The 19,837-nt window shown below is 38.2% G+C and overlaps 1 protein-coding gene across 1 annotated transcript; it reads left to right on the plus strand.

Annotated features, from left to right (window-relative positions):
• The first annotated feature begins 4,022 nt into the window (after nucleotides 1-4,022).
• Nucleotides 4,023-16,905, plus strand: LYVE1 (lymphatic vessel endothelial hyaluronan receptor 1). The gene is made up of 6 exons (XM_021685769.2): nucleotides 4,023-4,220; nucleotides 7,807-7,978; nucleotides 8,085-8,224; nucleotides 14,356-14,673; nucleotides 15,312-15,390; nucleotides 15,960-16,905. Exons 1-6 carry the CDS (start codon nucleotides 4,139-4,141, stop codon nucleotides 16,144-16,146), a joined length of 978 nt encoding a protein of 325 aa, XP_021541444.1. The 5' UTR covers nucleotides 4,023-4,138; the 3' UTR covers nucleotides 16,147-16,905.
• Nucleotides 16,906-19,837: the final 2,932 nt, after the last annotated feature.

The raw sequence follows: 19,837 nt of genomic DNA on the forward strand, positions 1-19,837 counted from the left end.
GCTCCCTGCTCAGCAGTGAGTCTGCTGCTCCCTCTACCCCTCCCCCCGCTTGTGTTCCCTCTCTCTCGGTGTCTCTCTCTGTCAAATAAATAAATAAAATCTTAAAAAAAAAAAAACCAACAGTATGGTGACTAACATAATAATAATAATAATAAACCAACAGCATTTTTCACAGAACTAGAACAAATAATCCTAAAATTTGTATGGAACCCCCAAAGACCCCAAATAGCCAGAGCAATCTTGAAAAAGAAAAAAATTGGAGGTATCATAATCCCAGATTTCAAGGTATACTACAAAGCTGTAGTAATCAAAGCAGTATGATACTGGCACAAAAACAGACACAATAGAACAGAATAGATCAATAGAACAGAATAGACAGCCCAGAAATAAACCCACAATTATATGGTCAATTAATCTACAACAAAGGAGACAAGAATATACAACAGGAAAAAGACAGTCTTCAGTAAATTGTGTTGGGAAAACAGGACAGCTATATGCAAAAGAATGAAATTAGACCACCTTCTTACACCATACACAAAAATAAACTCAAAATGGATTAAAGACCTAAATGTGAGACCTGAAACCATAAAAATCCTTGAAGAGAACACAGGCAATAATTTTTTTGACATTGGTGGTAGCAATATTTTTCTAGATATGTCTCCTGAGGTAAGGGAAATAAAAGCAAAAATAAGCTATTGGGACTTCATCAAAATATAAAGCTTCTGCACAGCAAAGGAAATAACAAAACTAAAGACAACCTACTCCTATGGAATGGGAGAAGATATCTGCAAATGATATATCCACTAAATGGTTAGCATCCAAAATATATAAAGAAGTTATACAACTCAAAACCAAAACAAACAAACAAACAAACACCCCAAACAAATAATCCAATTAAATAATGGACAGAAGACATGAACAGACATTTCTCTGAAAAAGACATACAAAGATGGTCAACAGACACATGAAAAGATGCTCAACATCACTCATCATCAGGGAAATGCAAATCAAATGACAATGAGTTATCACCTCACACCTGCCAGAATGCCTAAAATCAAAAACACAAGAAACACAAGTATTGGTGAGGATGGGGGGAAAAGGAACCCCCCTACACTGTTGGTGGGAATACAAACTGGTGCAGCCACCCTGGAAAACAGTATGGAGATTCCTCAAAAAATTAAAAACAGAACTACCCTACAATCCAGTAATTGCACTACTGGCTTTACCCAAAGAATACAAAAACCCTAATTCAAAAGGATATAAGCACACCTATGTTTACAGCATTATTTACAACAGCCAAATTATAGAAGCAGCCCAAGTGCCCATCAATAGATGAATGGATAAAGAAGATATGGTATATCACTCGGCCATAAAAAAGAACAAAATCTTGCCATTTGCAACAACATGGATGGATCTAAAGGGTATAATGCTAAATGAAACAAGTCAGTCAGAGAAAGACACCATTTGGTTTGACTCATGTCTAATTTAAGAAGCAAAACAAATGAACAAAGAAAAAAAGATTTTAAAAAAAACCAGACTCTTAAATATAGAGAACAAACTGACGGTAACCACAGAGGAGGTGAGTAGGGAATGAGTGAAATAGGTGATGGAGATTAAGAGGTACACTTATCGTGATGAGCACTAAGTAATGCATGGAAGTGTTGAATCACTATATTGTATATCCAAAACTAATATAACACTGTATATTATAGTAGAATTTAAAAAACAAATTAAAAAAAGAAAATGGGTCTGGATATTCTGTTTCCTACTTTCCTTTGCAACTTCATTGCTGTTCATTTCATGTAACTTTTCAAATTTCCCTTCTAATTCTACAAATTTTTTTCTTTAATTGTTGATTCTCCTTGATTATACCATGAGCTATTATTTTATTTTATTTATTTATTTACTAGGGCAGATTGCTACTTTATTTTTTCTTTTTTTAAATTTAAATTCAATTAATTAACATATAGCATATTATTAGTTTCAGAGGTAGAGTTCAGTGATTCATCAGTCTTATACAATACCCAGTGCTCATTACATCCCGTGCCCTCCTTAATGGACATTAAACATGAGCTGTTATTTCAGAAGTGGATAGTGCTGCTGGGTTTTGGGTTTTTTTTCCCATATCCTAAACACTGTTTCTCAAAACAGTGAAGAAAAATTAACTGGCAATACTTTCTTTATAGCTCTCCAGTTTAGCTTTTAGCTTCTGGCAACTAACTCTTCAGAAACTTGCCTGGAGTGAGAGGGCTACAACTGAAGACTGAGAATATTCACATTTAACAAGAGAGGCAACAAGTTCCCATCAAACATTCTCACATTCCAATGGTGGCTTAACTTCTCTCAATACAGATATCCAAAAAATAACCTACCAAAACAAGCAAGAAGAAGTAGAAAATTTGAACAGATCAAATAAGATTGTTTCCTCTTCCAGGAACTCATTATTAAGCACCAGCACCATGGTGCAGACTCCCTTTATCTAATAATTCCCCTTCTAGAAATTTGTTTCCAGAATTTAGGTCCTTGCCTTCCATGATTCATTTTTCCCTTCCTGTCTTCCTTCCTTCTTTCTTTTTGAAATACTTTAGCAAATACTTGAAGGCTAACTTTCTTTTGGCCACGGTGCTAGGCTTTAAGGATAATGATGAAAAAGACATGATTCCTGCCTTCTTTTTTTTTAAAGATTTTATTTATTTATTTGACAGAGAGAGAGACAGCGAGAGAGGGAACACAAGCAGGGGGAGTGGGAAAGGGAGAAGCAGGCTTCCCGCCTAGCAGAGAGCCCGATGCGGGGCTCGATCCCAGGATCCCGGGATCATGACCTGAGCCGAAGGCAGACGCATAACGACTGAGCCACCCAGGCGCCCCTGATTCCTGCCCTCTTGTCTACCTGGTTCCATGGTGACAGAATCACATATGTTTCTGAGGTACCTGTAGCCTGGGGCTTGTGCTCACCCAAGTAATGAGGTCTACAGATATTTAAATATTAGAGTTACTTAAGAGTTATCCCCTGGTCTCTTAACAAGTTACCTAGGTGCAGAGCAAATTCTTCTTTCATTACTGGTATTTTCTGTACAGATATCTAATTTTATGACTGATACCACTTGTACAGAAAAGAAATTGTTATCCATACACCATTCCTATAAATGACATTCATTTTGGAGAAAACTCATAAACCATTGCTCAAGGCATTATTTCACAAGCCAGAATTCCAAAATTGCCATGGAAGACAAACCACTGAATATCTAGCTGGGATACCAGAGTGCGGTCTGCTCATATATAGTACAGATAAACCTCACATTCATCAAAGAAGAAAGAGGAAATCTAAATTGAATTTTGGTCTACCAGAATACAAGAGAAGTTATTAGAGAGTTATTATATAAAGGACCCCTGTGGTGATTCCTATTATAAAGTCAAAAATCCTTTTGTAAAGTGAAAAATGACTAAAATTTCATGAATTGTCCCCCAGTTGTGTTTTCTAAATATGAATTGTAGGTCTTGTTTCTATGAAGAAAGAATCACTTGCAGTGGTGTAGAAATTTCAAGTGTATAAAAGAAAAGGGAGGCATAAACACCCTGTACTCAGTACTTAAATGGGCACTTGCTTTCATGAGCCTTAGCATCATTCCTCCCCAGATCATAAGATAAGCAGCTGGAGAAAAAAAAAATCACTGACTGTGGGAGGAAAACCCATGCTCAGTCTCCTTTAGAGATGGACATTCCTACGAGTAGATAAATGAATAGGCTCCACAGGTAATAACAATGAACTGTGTGAGAATGAGCTGGTGAGGGAAGCGGAAGGTGGCAGGGAATATGGGAATTGGGGAAACCTCCAGCAGTTCATGCTGTGCTATCTGCCTTCCTCATTCGTGTGTTTTCTGAGTCAGCATTAGCTAAATTTTCCAGAAAGCAATCCACAAAGTACAGCCTGGGCATTTAAGGGACGTCACTCATTTCCCCCAGTGACCTTGACAAGTCAGAAGCTTGAAAGCAGGGAAATCCGGATGTCTCAGTTATGAAGTGGAGCAGTGGGGCTCCAATATATTTCCAGAAGTCTCCTCCAGACTGGTGATTATCTGCCTCTGTTACTGCCAGTGACCATCCAGGGTGTTTCTCTGGCTGAGAAGGGGTTGGCATAATGGCCAAATGCTTCAGCCTGGTGTTGCTTCTTGCCTCCATCTGGACCACAAGGCTCCTGGTCACATCTCTCCGTGTAGAAGGTAGGTTTCTTACCAGATTTCCAACCTGCGGCAAGGCAAGATCTTGCAAACTGTCCTAAGCCTACCTAATTCTTAACTGTGGATTGTTGGGAGTAGGGGTTATCCTCAATGTCAACAGAAGATCTAGTTGGTAGGATTGCTCTGCCAGAAATGTTTTCACCATATTGTCGACTTCACCAAAGTGATACCCATCTATCTTTATGTTATCTTAACTTTCATTTTTGGTTATGGAATCTTTTTTTAATGGGAATATCTTGAATCAAAACATTGAGGAGAGATCATTTGTTTTTAAAAGTGTTTCATTGCAGAAACAAACCATGACTGTAATGAATTTTAAGCTTGGGGAAAACAGCCAACTTTCACTAAATATTGACCTGTTTTATATTTTTGGAAGTGTCAGCATAATTATTTTAATTTCAATTTTACTATACTACCATATATGTTTTTAATATGAAGTAAACAGCCAATTAACTGAGAAGAAAAAACTGTGAAAATGTAGGCTTGAAAATTAGTCATTAGCTCCCTACCAATGGAATGACTTTAAGTGATTTCTGGGCTTTTGAGATGCCTAAGGAGTAACCTCATTCTGCAATGTAGGCAAAAAAAACTGTAACCACAAATCACTCAATTACAGCTCCAGGCAAATGAAAATTTGAGCACTTTAAAAGGAAAATTTTGTGTTCCTATGCTGGAAGATGTTCTGTAATATAAAATATTTTGGAATCAGATATCCTGATTTGATTCATTTATTGTTGCATTTAATTTTATGAGAAGCTACAGTTATATAATTGATTTTTTTTCAAATACCAGAACTGTTACTCTCAAATAAGTTTTGTCCTCTTTGAAATTCCCCTGGGGATACTATTCACTTTTTCCCACAATGCTGCCATTACTCAAACTTTTGAAAATTGTTCTTTAGACCATCTCTGATGATGGCAAAAATTTCCTAAGGAAATTAAACTGTATATTACATATAATTTTTATATATGTAATATATGTAATATATAAATTTCATTTAATCTTCTCAAGAAGACATTTTATAGATGAAGAAATAGGCTCAAGTAAAGCCAAGTGACTTGCCTAATGCCATATAAATGGTAAATATTGGTTTGAATTTGGCTCTGTCTGATCCTAAGCATACGGTATTTGCCTGCTGTTTCCTAAAAAAATCTTAAGGAAGAGATTAGTGGAGTAGCTCTTGGATTCCAGCTCCCTCTTTTTGTCTTTAAATGAAATAGGAAAGCATAAAAATGACTACTACTTGTTGACTACCTATGATGGACCCAGCCCCTGCTAGGTACAAATTATCTATTCTGACAAAAATTCTGTGAAGAACATATAACCATCTCCGTTTAACACTAACTTGCCCAAGGTCCCAGAGTCAATTAATAACAGATGAAATAATCAAGGCTAGGTCTATTACCCAGAATAGGTCTATCACTATTCTAAATAATAACTTTTAAGGTATAAATGAGTTTTGATGAAAAAGTAGCAAGACTACTTTATAGTGTAATTAATAAACCTTCTTTGCAGGTATTCCCAAAGAAGCAGCCATGAGATTTGAGCAATAGCAAGCTCATGGACTAAATCAGCCAAATTTCAGGACAAATGTGTGTTTGGAGAGTCCAGTTCTAGTAGTATAGTGTGTGTGTGTGTGTGTGTGTGTGTGTGTTCATCTCCCCCATAATACAGTGGGAAGAATAGCGTCCTAGTTAAGAACTGGGGTTTCAGAGTCAGTCATAATTGGGTTTGTGCCCCCAATTTGCCCTATATCCTTGCTCTATATCCTTGGACTTGGGAAAGTTACTTAATCTTCCTGAGCCTCCACTTTCTATTAAAGGAGACAGGGTTTGGTACAGAGTAGTATAAACAGATGACAGATGTTAGAATTAATACTAGCATTAGTATTAGTATCAGCATTGGTATAGGTATTAGTATAAGTGCATATAGTCATAAGAGGCTGTTTTGTCACAAACACTCATATTGGGGTGTTGGCTCTCTAGTTTCTCTTTTGGTGAAAGCAAGGTCTGGAAGCAAATAAGGCCATCCACAAATATTGTACATCGTATACTGTATGATGACTAACATTAAAAAAATATTGTATATCATATACATATCCCCTCTTCCCAACCCCTGCTCCAGAGCATAGCAAGGTCAATGGAAGACTTGGAAATGTTCCTTTCATGTTTGTAGGAGAAACTTTATTTTTTTTTTTAAGATTTTATTTATTTATTTGTCAGAGAGAGAGAGACAGCAAGAGAGGGGACACAAGCAGGGAGAGTGGGATAGGGAGAGGGAGAAGCAGGCTTCCCACTGAGCAGAGAGCCCGATGCGGGGCTAGGATCCCAGGACCCTGGGATCATGACCTGAGCCAAAGGCAGATGCTTAACGACTGAGTCACCAGGTGCCCCTGCAAGGAGAAACTTTAAATACCAACATAGAAAGTGGTCAAAGCATTTGACTGGGCAGCCAATGCACAGATCTGTGTACAAGCAACTTCTTGGAAGATTGTAATGTCCTCTTAAGGACTTTTGTGGATAAAGCCCAATAGGAATAATGTACCTGAATGCAATACAACTTTGCAATTTCATACAGGTCTATAAATCCCAGAACCAAGACAGGGGATCAAAAGAATTCTTGGATTCATTAACTTTTGAGTAAAATATATTCACAACATATCTGTTCAACTGCCTCAGCTTCCCTAGGGAGATCAGCCATTAGCTGACTAAAGCCAAAAAGCTTTGAAGATAACATAATGATGTTATTTATGATTTACTGAGCATCTATTATGCGGCAGGCACTATCCTAAGCATTTTTATTTGAATTAACTCTTTCAACTCTCACTACCCTATACAATAGATACTGTTACTTTCTCAATTTTATAAATAAGGAAACTGAGTCTCAAAGAGATGAAGTAACTAGCCTAAGATCACAGAGCTAGCAAGTGACATAGGCCAGATTTAAATATAGGTCTGACTCTAAAACTCAACTTCATTTAGTTTCTTTGCCATGCAAGGTTCACTGCCCAGTTCCTCCAGGAACTTCTGAGTAAGCCTGCCCCCCAATGGTCAGAGAAGACCTGGGACTGAGAAAGCTCACACTCCGTTATACCAAGTGCAACATTTTTCAGCCCATCTCAGAAATAGTGGTGTTCCCAAGCCACATTGGTTTGGAGTATTGTTAACTATTCTATTAACCACAGCCCTGAATTTTATCTTTCTCAAAGTCTCAGACCTTTCATTTTATAGACTCCAAAAAGGTTTGCAGCAACTGCATCACTTAGACCCAACCCCAGGAACTGGTAGCCAAAGCCTCCACATAAGCAACGAGGCACTTTAATGCAGCAGGGCATGATAGACTCAGATCTGATGAGAGTTACAGCTTGGACAGGAGCAAGGACCCAGCTAACCCAGAGGAATGTCCTCGTGGGAAATGCCTGGCCTGTGTTCTGTTATTTCTAAACTTCAATCCCAGTCACAAGGACCACACTGCTATATCAAGACAATAATGTTCTACTAGGAAGAACAGCCTACAGGCTGGGAACAAGGACAGCAGCAAATTGAGGACTTCTGTGATTCCTTTCCAGAACTTTCCACCTCAGGGCCATGCAGAATTATGGGGGTCACCCTTGTGAACAAAAAGACAGCCCAGCAGCTGAATTTTGCAGAAGCCCAGGAGGCCTGTAGGCTGATGGGACTAACTTTGGCCAGCAAAGACCAGGTTGAAGCAGCATGGAGGTTTGGCTTTGAGACTTGCAGGTGAGAAACAACTAGAATAAATACTGCTGGAGTTCTTTCAGCGTTGTGTTCTTGTTCAGCAATAGAAATAAATGTATCCATTCAAATAATGTGTATTCTGTTATAGCTATGGATGGGTTGCAGATAAGTTCTTGGTCATCCCTCGGATTCTCCCAAACCCCAAGTGTGGGAAGAATGGGACAGGTGTCCTGGTTTGGAGAAATTCAGTCAGCAAAAGGTTCTTGGCCTACTGTTACAACTCATCTGGTAAGTCAGATCTACAGCCTCTCCATGTTTTCTCTGGTTCTATGACCCATCTAAGAAGAGTAACCCTGAGCAGCAGTAGAAGAAATCATGGTGATGGTCATTTTGTACTCCCAAGAATACCTCTGTGACCGGGCTAGAGGTGGCCATGTGCCCCTCAGAGAAAAAACTTAGGGAAAATATGACTAAATGGCAATATAGGGAGAGGGCATCCCAGGAGGCTCCATTACCCATGCCCCTCCATCTTATAAGGTAAGGAAATATCCACTATAGACAAAGCAATGTACTGAGTTATCACACTGAACCCTGACAATCTTTCTCTGAGATACACTTTGTCACCCTCATTTTGTAGAGGGGAAAATTTAGCTCAGAGGATGTAAGTACATTTGTCTAAGTTCTCACTACTACAAAGATTTTAACAGAGGTCTAACTCTCAAACCATGCTCTTTCCCTTAACCTTCATTTTTTTTTGAGGAGAAGAAATTCAGATGCTACACTTGACATCTTCAAGGATAAGATTATTTTATGAAGGAAGGAGTTAAAGCTAGAAAATAGAATTGGTTTGCTCATGGTCACACAGTTGTTCTTTTAACCTTGCTTGGAGACCACAACCATTTTATCCCAAGTGCTTTACCTAAGGAATATCTCAGGAAGTTTTTCTTTCACTAAATACTTGCTCTCAGTTTATCATAAGAACCTCTGCTGATTTATTACTCTTCACACATACTCATAAATCTGACCTTCCAAAGGTCAGACAGCTAAGTGGTCACATACAAGGATAGATTCCAAAGTCATACTCTAAGATCCAAGAAATAAATGTGCACTAGCAACACTGTATTGCCCAAAAGCAACATAGGGTCCAAGCAGTTCTCTGAATCAGGAGGCTTTGACCTAAAAAGAGACCTGAAAGACACTTTGTCCTCTTTCCTCATTTCATGGATGAAATGATAGTTCAGATTGGAGGTTTGGCTTGTTCAGTTGGTGGCAGAGTCAATACTGGAACATAAAGCTTCTTTCAACATTTGTTTTACCATCATCCTCCTCTCCTCTGCCTCTTCTGCCCACCACTTTTGGCTGGGGAATTGGTGGTTCACATGCCTGTATATCTCATAGCTAGCCCATGCCTGTCAAATGACCTGGTATTGTAACTTTCTGGCCTTCCTCCCAGCTGTCAGTGTGGTGATATGATACCCAGCCCTCTGGACTTCATAAAATGGGATCAGAGGAAGAGGACTTGGATTTGTGTGTTTCCTTGTGGTTTCATTTAACTTGTACTTCCATCCCCTATATTTCCTGTATAATTAAAGTTAGATCTAGAGGCTTGATTCAACTCTTGTTCAATATTTTTTGCAAAAAGACTACATCAAAAACTAATGATGTACTATACAGTGGCTAACCGATAATAATAAAAAAAAAAGACTTCATAGATGATACCGTGTACTTTAGATCACTTCTCAACAACAGGCACTTAATGTCAGTATGTCCCATTATTAATATGCTAATTTTGATCATTTGAATAAGATGCCAGACCTCTCTAAATGAACTCATAAATATGTGTTTTTCCCCTTGCAATGAGTAGGTAATCTACACTGATATTGTGGCACCATGCAAATATTCTGGCTCGAACTATCTTGTACCTAGTAGTTTAAGCAGCCATTGGTAATATTTGCTGGAACCAGTTATTATATGTAGGGCTACAAGATGGTGACTTTCTAAATCTTCCTTCTACATTTGTTAGCTGGGATTCTTTGATAAGAAGAATTTCTCTCTCTCTCTCTCTCTCTCTCTCTCTCTCTCTCTCACACACACACACACACACACACACACACCTCTTCCCTCCTTCTTATACTACTATGGACACATGACATTTTACTTATTCTGTGTGTTCAACATGTTATAATCAATTTTACAATTATTATTCTTTTATTCTTTTTGATGCTCAAATTGTTCCAAATTTGGTGAATAGGAGCCCCTTCTTGTTGACTTTTGTGCCCTTTATTCCATTAGTATTGGAGCAATTCCTTTCTTTCTAACATAATAATAGCATTTCCCAGACTGACTTTGTACTCTCTCTGCCCCTGACGTGGAATCAGCCATTTATTTCTCCAAGAAGCCCAGGTTCTTTGTAATGGAAAATGTTGATTAGAAACCAAGATCTGGATTCAAGTAATTTTCATTACCACTGGAATTTTCATTGCTTCTCAGTATTTTTAGTGGATAGCTATGTGTATATTTACACATACATACATATATCTAAAAATTATGAATTTGTATTGATATTTCCAACTCAAATTTAACAATTCAAATTTTTTCTTAGTTTGTTTTATACCTGCATCTTTTTTCTCTTACACAGAAGATCTTAGTTCCCAATAAATAATAGTAATATACTTTCTTATCCTATAATAGTTTCAAAATTATAAAAAACAAACATTATTAGGAATAATGAACCTATTGAGTAAAATTTGAGATTTCTTTGCATTTCTTTCAGTCCCCAGAAGATAGCCCTCTAAGGTTGTACTGTCAAAAAACTATGTGCAAAGGTGACTTGAAAAATTCACAACTCTGTGTGGTTATATTATCATTTTGAAATAAATTAGGCTCATGTGCTTCTGTTTGCCATCTTTGTGAGGATCAGAGTTAACCTAACCCTTATCCTAACACTACTCCTAAACTTATCCTATGTTTCTTTGTTTTTGTAACTTTCTTTTTTATGGCTATCTTGTGAGGTCTGGGGATTAGAATAACCCTAAACCTGACCCTATACCTTATCCTAATTGTCTTTTTTTATTGCTATCTTTGTGGGTTTTGGGAGACCAGACCAAAGTGCTTTGAATGCTCTGCATGCACCATCTGTTTCATGTTGTCCCCTCTGCCACAATGCCCATCCTCCCCACTTAGCTAACTGCTACTCTTTATTCAATTCTCAAGTGCCAGCCTCTTCAAGAAGCCTGCCCATACCCCTTACTCCTATCTTTCCTCTTGGAGTCCAACCACACTCTGTGTTTAATATCAGAGTACTTGGCACATTCTAAAGAAATTATATTCATAGTTTGGAGGGGAAGGAGAGCTAGGGCCTAACACTCCTAGGTGTGCCTTCAACCCGGCAGGGATCACAGGATCAGAATGCTGTTGCTCCCTCACACTGTGGCCCTCTTGGCTACATTTAATGAACAGAGAGGCAAAGGAAACTAATTCTTAGATAGATCCTATCTATCATGCCCATACATTATGCTAGGCCCTACACATTTATTATCTCATTAATCCTCAGTAAAATGACACAAATGTATCATTTCTATTTTCCAGGAGAAATAACTGATGCTTAGTGTGTATTTTGCTATGGTCATAGTCAATATGGGAAAGAGCCAGGATTTAAGTCTTGAGCCATACTACTTCCACGTAGCACCATCCATGGTAATGAACATCAATAACATACCAGGCCCTGGTCAGGTTCTGAGCCTCAGTGTTTTTTAAAAGCTCCCCATATGATTCCAATGTGTAGCCAGGGTTCAAAATCACTCTTTCCTAAGAGATCGCTAAGATCTAAGTTTTAGGATTCCAGGTACTTCTAGATTCCCCTATTTCTTTGCAATTGCAATAATCTCCTTCCTTGTTCCTGGATTGTCCTCTCTCCACACTGCATTTCATCCTCCACATGCATCCACTGATAATTATATTACTCCTCTGCTCCACAGCCCTTGGGTGACTTCCTATTTGAGAATATGATGTAAACTATGAAGCCTTTCACACATAAAAATGAGCATGTATGAGAACTCCTATATATCAGTTGGGAGGTTTGTGGACCCAGTTGAAAATTCCAACTCCTACAAAATAAATTCCAAATGCTTTAACATGGCAATTATGAATATCAATACTCTGGCTCCAGGCTATCTTCCCAGTCATCTCCTGCTTGCAGTCTTTCATGCTCCCAATCATATACACACCCCATTCTCCAGCCACACTGTACTCCCTGTCATTTTTCAATATAACTACTTTTTCAAACTTCTGGATTCTTGGGTCATGCTATTCCTATTGACTGGAATATTCTATTCCCTCTTCCATACTAGGTGAGCTACTGCTGTGTTCCAGCCATACTGGTCTTTTATTAAAACATCAAACACACTGAGTTCATTCAACTTTGGGCTCTTGAACTTCCTGTTCTCTTTACTTGGAATGCTTTTGCCCTAGATCTTCAGTGACTGGCTACTTTTTATCACTTAGGTCTCAGCTTAAGTATCACCTCCCCACTTTCTCTTATCATCCTATTCAAAGTATCCATTTCCCATTCCCCACCCCTACTGGTTTACTCTTTATCCTGTTTAATTTTCTTCTTAACACTTATCATCCTTTAAAATTTCTGGCTTTTTTTTTTTTTAAGAGAGATGGAAAGGGGCAGGGGGTCGTGCAGAGGGAGAGGGAGAGAGTGAATCCTAAGCAGGCTCCATGCCCAGCATGGATCCCTACATGGGGCTCGATTGCACAACTCTGAGATCACGACCTGAGCTGAAATCAAGAGTTAGATGCTTAACCAACTCAGCCACTCAGGCTCCCCTGGCCTTTTTTTTTCCCCCTTAAATCTATCCTTCCATTAGCATGTAGGCCCCTTAAATGTAAGGACTCTGTCTTCTTTGTACCATGACCTTAGCATTTGGAACAGTGTTTAGTACAGAGTTGGGGCTCAATAAATATTTGAACAAACACGTTAATTCTCCATATCATCTCCTCTGTGAATCCCCAGTGATCTCCTCCTACCTTTATCAAAATACGTCTGTCCTGGAAACTGAAACTATGCTGTATGTTTCTGTATTTTCAGTTCCCAACATAGTATGTTGTGCTCAGTATTTCTTTCCTGATATTAAAAAATTTTCAATTTTTGAAGGAAAAACTTAGCATGTGCTCAAGAATAAGAAATGTAACTAGAAGTTCAAGGCAAAAGTCAAGGATGATGTGTGTTTGAATAGAGATGTTTTCAAAGTAAAATAAATATTATAAAATTCTGACTGAATGTGTGTATAGTCAAAATGTTTTATCAGTAGTATCTATGACCTTGATTGGTAATTTATTATATTTTTAAAAAATGAATGGAATAACTTTTTCTTCTTAACTAACATTCCAACTGATGCTACCTACTGCCAGAAATAAGTAGAAATTTAAAATAGACGCAAATTCTTATTATAATATATTACATGGATCTGTCATTTACCAGCTATGTGAATTTGGGCAAGTTATTCGATTTCACTAAACTTCAGTTTCCTCCTATAAAATGAGAGTTTAATAAAATTGTTAAATGAAGTGTCATGATTGACTCAGATAAGATGCTCAAAAAATGTTGTTTCCTCTCTATCACATTCAACAGATTGGAAAGCAAATCTATATCCCTCCTCTGCTCCCCTCCTTAAAAAAATTTTATGTTGAAGAGCACAGAGAAATCTGGTTTTTGATCTTTGTCCTGAACTGTATATTGTCATGTGTGTATATTCAGTCTCCCCATCTACTCCTTCCATCCTGTCACTTCTGCATCCTTTCTTTATTCATTAAATATTTATTGAGCATGAACGATGTGCTAGACACAGAGAACATACCATGATGACCAAGACAGACAGGGTTCCTGCTTCCAGGGAGCTCAGTCCAGTGTAGACCAGTGCAATGAGAACCTTGACAAGGGAAGTATAGGGAGGTACAAAAACATATGCCTAGGGACCCAATCTAGTCATCAAGTCTGCCTAATAAAGAGATATTCAATCTGCGACTTGAAGGATAAGTAAGAGCTAAGTAAAGAAGGGGCAAAGAGTCTTACAGGTAAAGAAAGCATCATGGTCAAAGGCTTGGATATGAGAGAAAGCATATCAAAGAACAGAAGAAATCTGAGAAGGCAGGAGGAATAAGAGACACACTGATCAGATAAGGCTAGCCATGTCAGCAGGGGACAGATCACAGGGGGCCTTATAGGCCATGCAGTTGAGGCAGTCCCTGAAGGATTCTAAGGAAGGAAGTGATATGATTAGATTTGCATTTTTGTAAGATCATTCTGGCTGCACTGTAAGGGGACTGGAAAGGAGTAAGACTAGAGGCAGGAAGAACAATTAGGAGACTATTTTAGTACTTACTTGTTACTTTATTTTTCCCTCCCCCAACAGATACTTGGATTAACTCATGCCTTCCAGAAATTATCTCCACTAACGACCCCATATTCAACACTGAAGAGGCAACGTACAGAACAGAAATGATTGTCAGTGACAGTGCATACTCAGCTTCAACTACTGATGCACCTTATTCTGCTACACCTACTCTTGCTCCTACTTCTGCTCTGGCTTCCACTTCTACTCGAAGGAAAAGAAAATTGATTTGCGTAACAGAAGGCTTTGTGGAAACTAGCACCATATCTACAGAAACAGAAACTGAGTCATATACTGAATATAAAGCAGCATTCAAGAATGAGGCCATTGGGTTTGGAGGTAAAAGCTTTCTGTGTTTGCATTGTATGTGTGTGTGTTTGTGTGTTTATGTATAACAGACAATACATAAAAACCACGTTGTCTCAGATTAGGCACTCAGGACCTGCCAAATACAAGTAAAGCCTTAATGCAAACTCAATTTTCATAAAGTCATAGAACTTGAGGACTCTAAAGAAACTTAATGATTAAACTAAAAATCATGAATATAAAATAGCTTCACTTTTAAAACTCAAAGCCTTTTAAAAATAAATCACTATTAATACATCGAAGTTCTTTTAAAAATATATACCTTAAATGATTAAAAATGATTAAAAAGTTTGTCTTCCTATTTAAAAGGAAGGGTTTACACTTAATTAGCTCCAAACATATCATCTCAAGGCCACAGAGAGGAAATGGACTCTGTCATATTACAATTTATAAAATAGAGAGAGCATGTGAGGCAAGGCCAAGGATTTCTATAGGTAAGAAGCAAAGAAGCAGATGTGGGCCCAACATTCTAAGTAGCCTCTTTGTGGTCAGAGAGAAGGCTTTTCTCCTGCATTATCTGTTGTCTAGCTTGGTGTAAAGAATCGTTAGAAGAGCAACACACAACAATGCATAAACAAAGAACCAATAGGCCATGTCTCTGTTTCCTCCAGGTGTCCCCACGGCTCTGCTAGTGCTTGCGCTCCTCTTCTTTGCTGCTGCAGCTGGTCTGGCAGTTTGCTACGTCAAAAGGTAGGTTTGTGGCACACTGTTGGTCTTATAATCTATGTCACATTCCTATCTTGTGTTTTTCCAGGGTTGTTGTTAGCATTTTCCTCGTCAAAACAGAAATGATAGTCTTCTTATATTGTAAATTTTCTCCCTCATCTCACCTTTCCTCCCACACCCAATCTTTCTACTATTTCAGCATCTGCATGTCATCCAGCCTTTAGAAACAGGTCAATGCTGTCCCTTTGAGAATCAAGAGATAAAAAGAACAGACTGACATCTAGGGGGAAAATATATATTTTATTTTGATTCTCAATTCTTTGTTGTTGGTGGGAGGGTTATGAGGTCAGCCTCAAGTCTGGCCTGCAAACTGGACTGGAGGGGAGTAAGACTAGAGGCAGGAAGACTCATCTAAATGAATCCACTGAAGTGGGGATGCATTAATGTATTTGAGTGTGCATGTGTTAGCATTTCTCTGAAATAAAGGTATCCAATGTACTGTGCTAATACGGGCTATCACAGAAAAAGCGTTATCTATTGGTGTATGTGTTACAAATAAATCTCTCACTTTAATTTTATAATTATGCCTATAGGTATGTGAAGACCTTTCCTTTTACAAACAAGAATCAGCAGAAGGAAATGATTGAAACCAAAGTAGTAAAGGAGGAGAAGGCCGATGATAGCAACCCTAATGAGGAATCAAAGAAAACTGATAAAAAGCCAGAAGAACCCAAGAGTCCACCCAAAACTACAGTGCGATGCCTGGAAGCTGAAGTTTAGAAGTTTAGAAGAAAAAGAAATGAGAGGACACATTTCCTGATACATATCCTGGCCCCAGATGGGGAAAGTTAAAGGGCCGAAGAACCAAACAAGAAAGTCCACCCTTGGTTCCTAAATGGAATCAACTCAGGGCTACCTTTGGACTATGGAGTTCACCAAATGGAATTCCCTTCTTCTTACTGCAATCCTTTCTGGATCCTATCCTCCTACCTCCAAAGCTTCCCACAGCCTTTCTAGCCTGGCTATGTCCTAATTAATATCTCTGTGGGAGAAAGGAGCTTCGCAAAGCACAGGGACCTAAAACAGCTAATCAGAACACATTTATAAAGAGGCTTCTTAGTTGGCTGAGAACAGGTGAGTTGAGAACCAAGAAACCACCGAGACTAAGGCTTTCTCTATTGACTCCACAGGTCAGATCCTTTCCTCACTCTGAAAAGGTAACATACATCATCTGGCACGCCCTTCTGAGCCAGGCAAGAACAAAAGAAGGAAAGAAAAGTTCAGCATCTGAAGACCATGGAGATTCCCATGACTTGAGACCTGATCTCTGTAAAGCCAAAATAAGTAGAGAAAAAGAATGAGGCCAAGGATGTTGTCAGCATATTGTCAGCAGGGACTCCAAATACAGATAGGGTCAAAGTAGTCACCTCTGAATAATCTGAGTCGGAATCACTTTTTCGAATACACACACACTTTCTTTTCTTTCTCTTGCTGCTATTTTCTCTAGAAGTATACACTTTTACAAGGAACCAAAACAAATCTCTTACAAATTTTTATTTTTATCTGAGTTTTATCTGAGAAATTATTACTGAGGAAAATTACTGTGTTAAAATGCAGTAAAATTTAACAAACATTTATTGAATATATCAGGTGCTGGATAAGGTATTACATTCTATCATTGAAAGTTATTTATCAAAAACTTGTATACAGTAAAATGTATGAAGCTAATTTTTTCTGTTTTGATATCCCTAGCTTATTTACTTGCAAAACTAATTTTTTACTAAGACTAATCTATTCATTATTTTCTCTAACATTGCAGCCATTATAACCTTAATTTATTATTAACATACTTAAAAAGTACGTTATTACCTCTATGCACTGAAGCACATTTTTAAAATGTCATTAACAAATGTATCACCAGTTCTCCTTTTTTCAGCAATAAGAGCCCAAAGGGTGCAGAGATATTTGTGTCAAAAAAATAAAAGTATTTAGAAAATTTCTTTGCTCTCTTATTTACATAGATGCATTATACCTTTCATGCAAAACTGAAGTAATCTGTTTTTTGCAAAAGTAAGAGGGACAATTTTCGTTGTTGAAAAACAAATATTTGTAAACCAGGTAGTACATATATCACCATATGGGGCTATTCTTGCTTCAGGTGGTCTTATTTTAAGTATGTCAAGTACGCACACATAAAACAGTCCTTTACTTAGGATTTGGGTCCTACATTATAATCCATTTCAGCGTTCACAGGGAGCTGAGGATTCAGGATTGTTCATTTGTCCTGTTTCTCTAGCTTTCTCTCTCCCTCTCTCCGGTCTTCCCTTTTGGACTGCTAATATCTTCTTCCCCTCACCAGTGACCCCACAGCTAGCTAGCTCCATGATCCTTTCAGCTCACAGACCATAAACTGCTGGCACAGTCTTTTGTGGTTGGCCCACAGAGTATTATCTTAAATTGTGGTTTAATTGCCAAGAATGAGAAATCAAGCAGTGCCTGCCTGGCTCAATCAGTAGGGCATGTGATTCTTGATCTCGGGGTTGTGAGTTCAAGCCCCATGTTGGGTGTAGAGATTACTTAAAAATACAATCTTTTAAAAAAAATCAAGAGTTTTCACATAGTTATATACCTGGGTTCCCTTGAAAAAAATGGGAAGATCTGGAGATAGAGAGCCCATATTCCCCCACAGCAATAATTATCTCAAACTAAGTAGTGGCTGTCCCCTTTAAAAGGGCTCCACTTGCTTCACTTTATCACAGTCTTCATGTTCTATTGCATCTTCATGCCAAAATAAAGGTGCCATGTCCTATGGATCTCATTACTATTGCCTTTTTCTTCACACCCAGCCCATTTCACTCATTTACAATCTTCCTGGCACTGAGGTCTGTGAGTTTGAAATTCTGGTTTGTCAGTCCTTAAGTTTTATCAGCCTCATCTAGTTCTTAGGGAGTGAAGAAGAAAAAGCAGAAAGAGCCAAGTAATGGCCTTCCTTCTATATATGTTAGCTGAAAAATAATCAGATCTTCCACCTTAGATCTCCCATCTTGTGAGCATATACTGTATGTTAGGATACTATCATCTACTATTTGTTTTTAAAGATTTTATTTATTTATTTATTTATTTATTTATTTATTTATTTGACACAGAGAGACAGTGAGAGAGGGAACACAAGCAGGGGGAGTGGGAGACAGAAAAGCAGACTTCCCACTGAGCAGGGAGCCTGATGTTGGGCTCGATCCCAGGACCCTGGGATCATGACCTGAGCTGAAGGCAGACGCTTAATGACTGAGCCACCCAGGTGCCCCTATCATCTACTGTTAATTTAGACAGGCATATGCCCTACTCAGGAGGAGGAAGAGGGAAGGAGAAAAACCTCACCCATCCACATATATTCAATAAATATCCCAGATGCCAATTGCAAACATACTGATGAAATATGTAACTTTCATCATTATGGAAGAAAGGAAAGGAGAAAAGAAGGAGAGGAAGGAAGGGAAGGAGGAAGGAAAGAAGGGAAAAACACTTATTGAGTACCTAAGTGATAGTCATTTTCACATGTGCTATTTAATCATTATATTTCCCCTGAGAAGAATTATTACTGTCATTTTTTTATTAATTAGAAAATTGGATTTAGAGGAGTTAAATCACTTTCTATGGTCACAGGTCTATTTAAGTGCCAAAGGTAGGATTCAATCCCAAGTCAGAATGACTGCAGAGCCCATACTCCTTTCCCTACACCACTACACTTCTTTTTGCAAATGACAATATAACGATTCTAGTATGTAAGCTTGAAATCAGTCACTTGCCAAAAACAAATAAGAAAACTAACTCAGGACTCCCGTCCCAACTTCAGGGAATTTTTAAATCCATTTGCAATAACAAGGGAAAAAAAAAGAACCACTAAAAAACCTTTGAGAACTGCTCCCTCATTGATACAGTCACCAACCTCAGCAAAGACTTAACTGGTCCAGCTCATATGGTCAGAAAATGTAAGTTGCACAAGGATCAAAGATTAGCTTCTCAAAATTCTTCACAAAGTTAAAAAAAATGAAGTCAAATGTCATAGATATCTGGAAGTACAGCCTGGTCTAAAAGTCTCCTTCTTCCTAGTCAAATTCTCTTTATTCTCCATTGAACAAAGAGAAATTGGAAGAATATGAGGGATGACTCAGGTCAGACCTACAGTTCAACCTACCAAAGCCAGTCTTCAAACAAGGCAGGTAGACAGCCCTCTAATTACGTTTCTAGTTGGTGCACAGGATCTCCATACCCAGAAATGCCTCCTCCTCATGCCTGCCTCCCTGGCTCAAACAGTATACATCCACTCCCTTGTGAAATTATCTGCTTTTTATAAAAACCAGGCCAACTATCAAATATAAACATGCTGATGTAGTTCCAATAAAAACAAACTGGTTTCTAAGGGTAGAAAGCTCAAGAAAAGCAGGTGACTTGAGGCCCAGCACATGTTTGC

Source organism: Neomonachus schauinslandi, chromosome 11 (assembly GCF_002201575.2).
Source record: "Neomonachus schauinslandi chromosome 11, ASM220157v2, whole genome shotgun sequence".
Classification (NCBI taxonomy): Eukaryota; Metazoa; Chordata; class Mammalia; order Carnivora; family Phocidae; genus Neomonachus; species Neomonachus schauinslandi.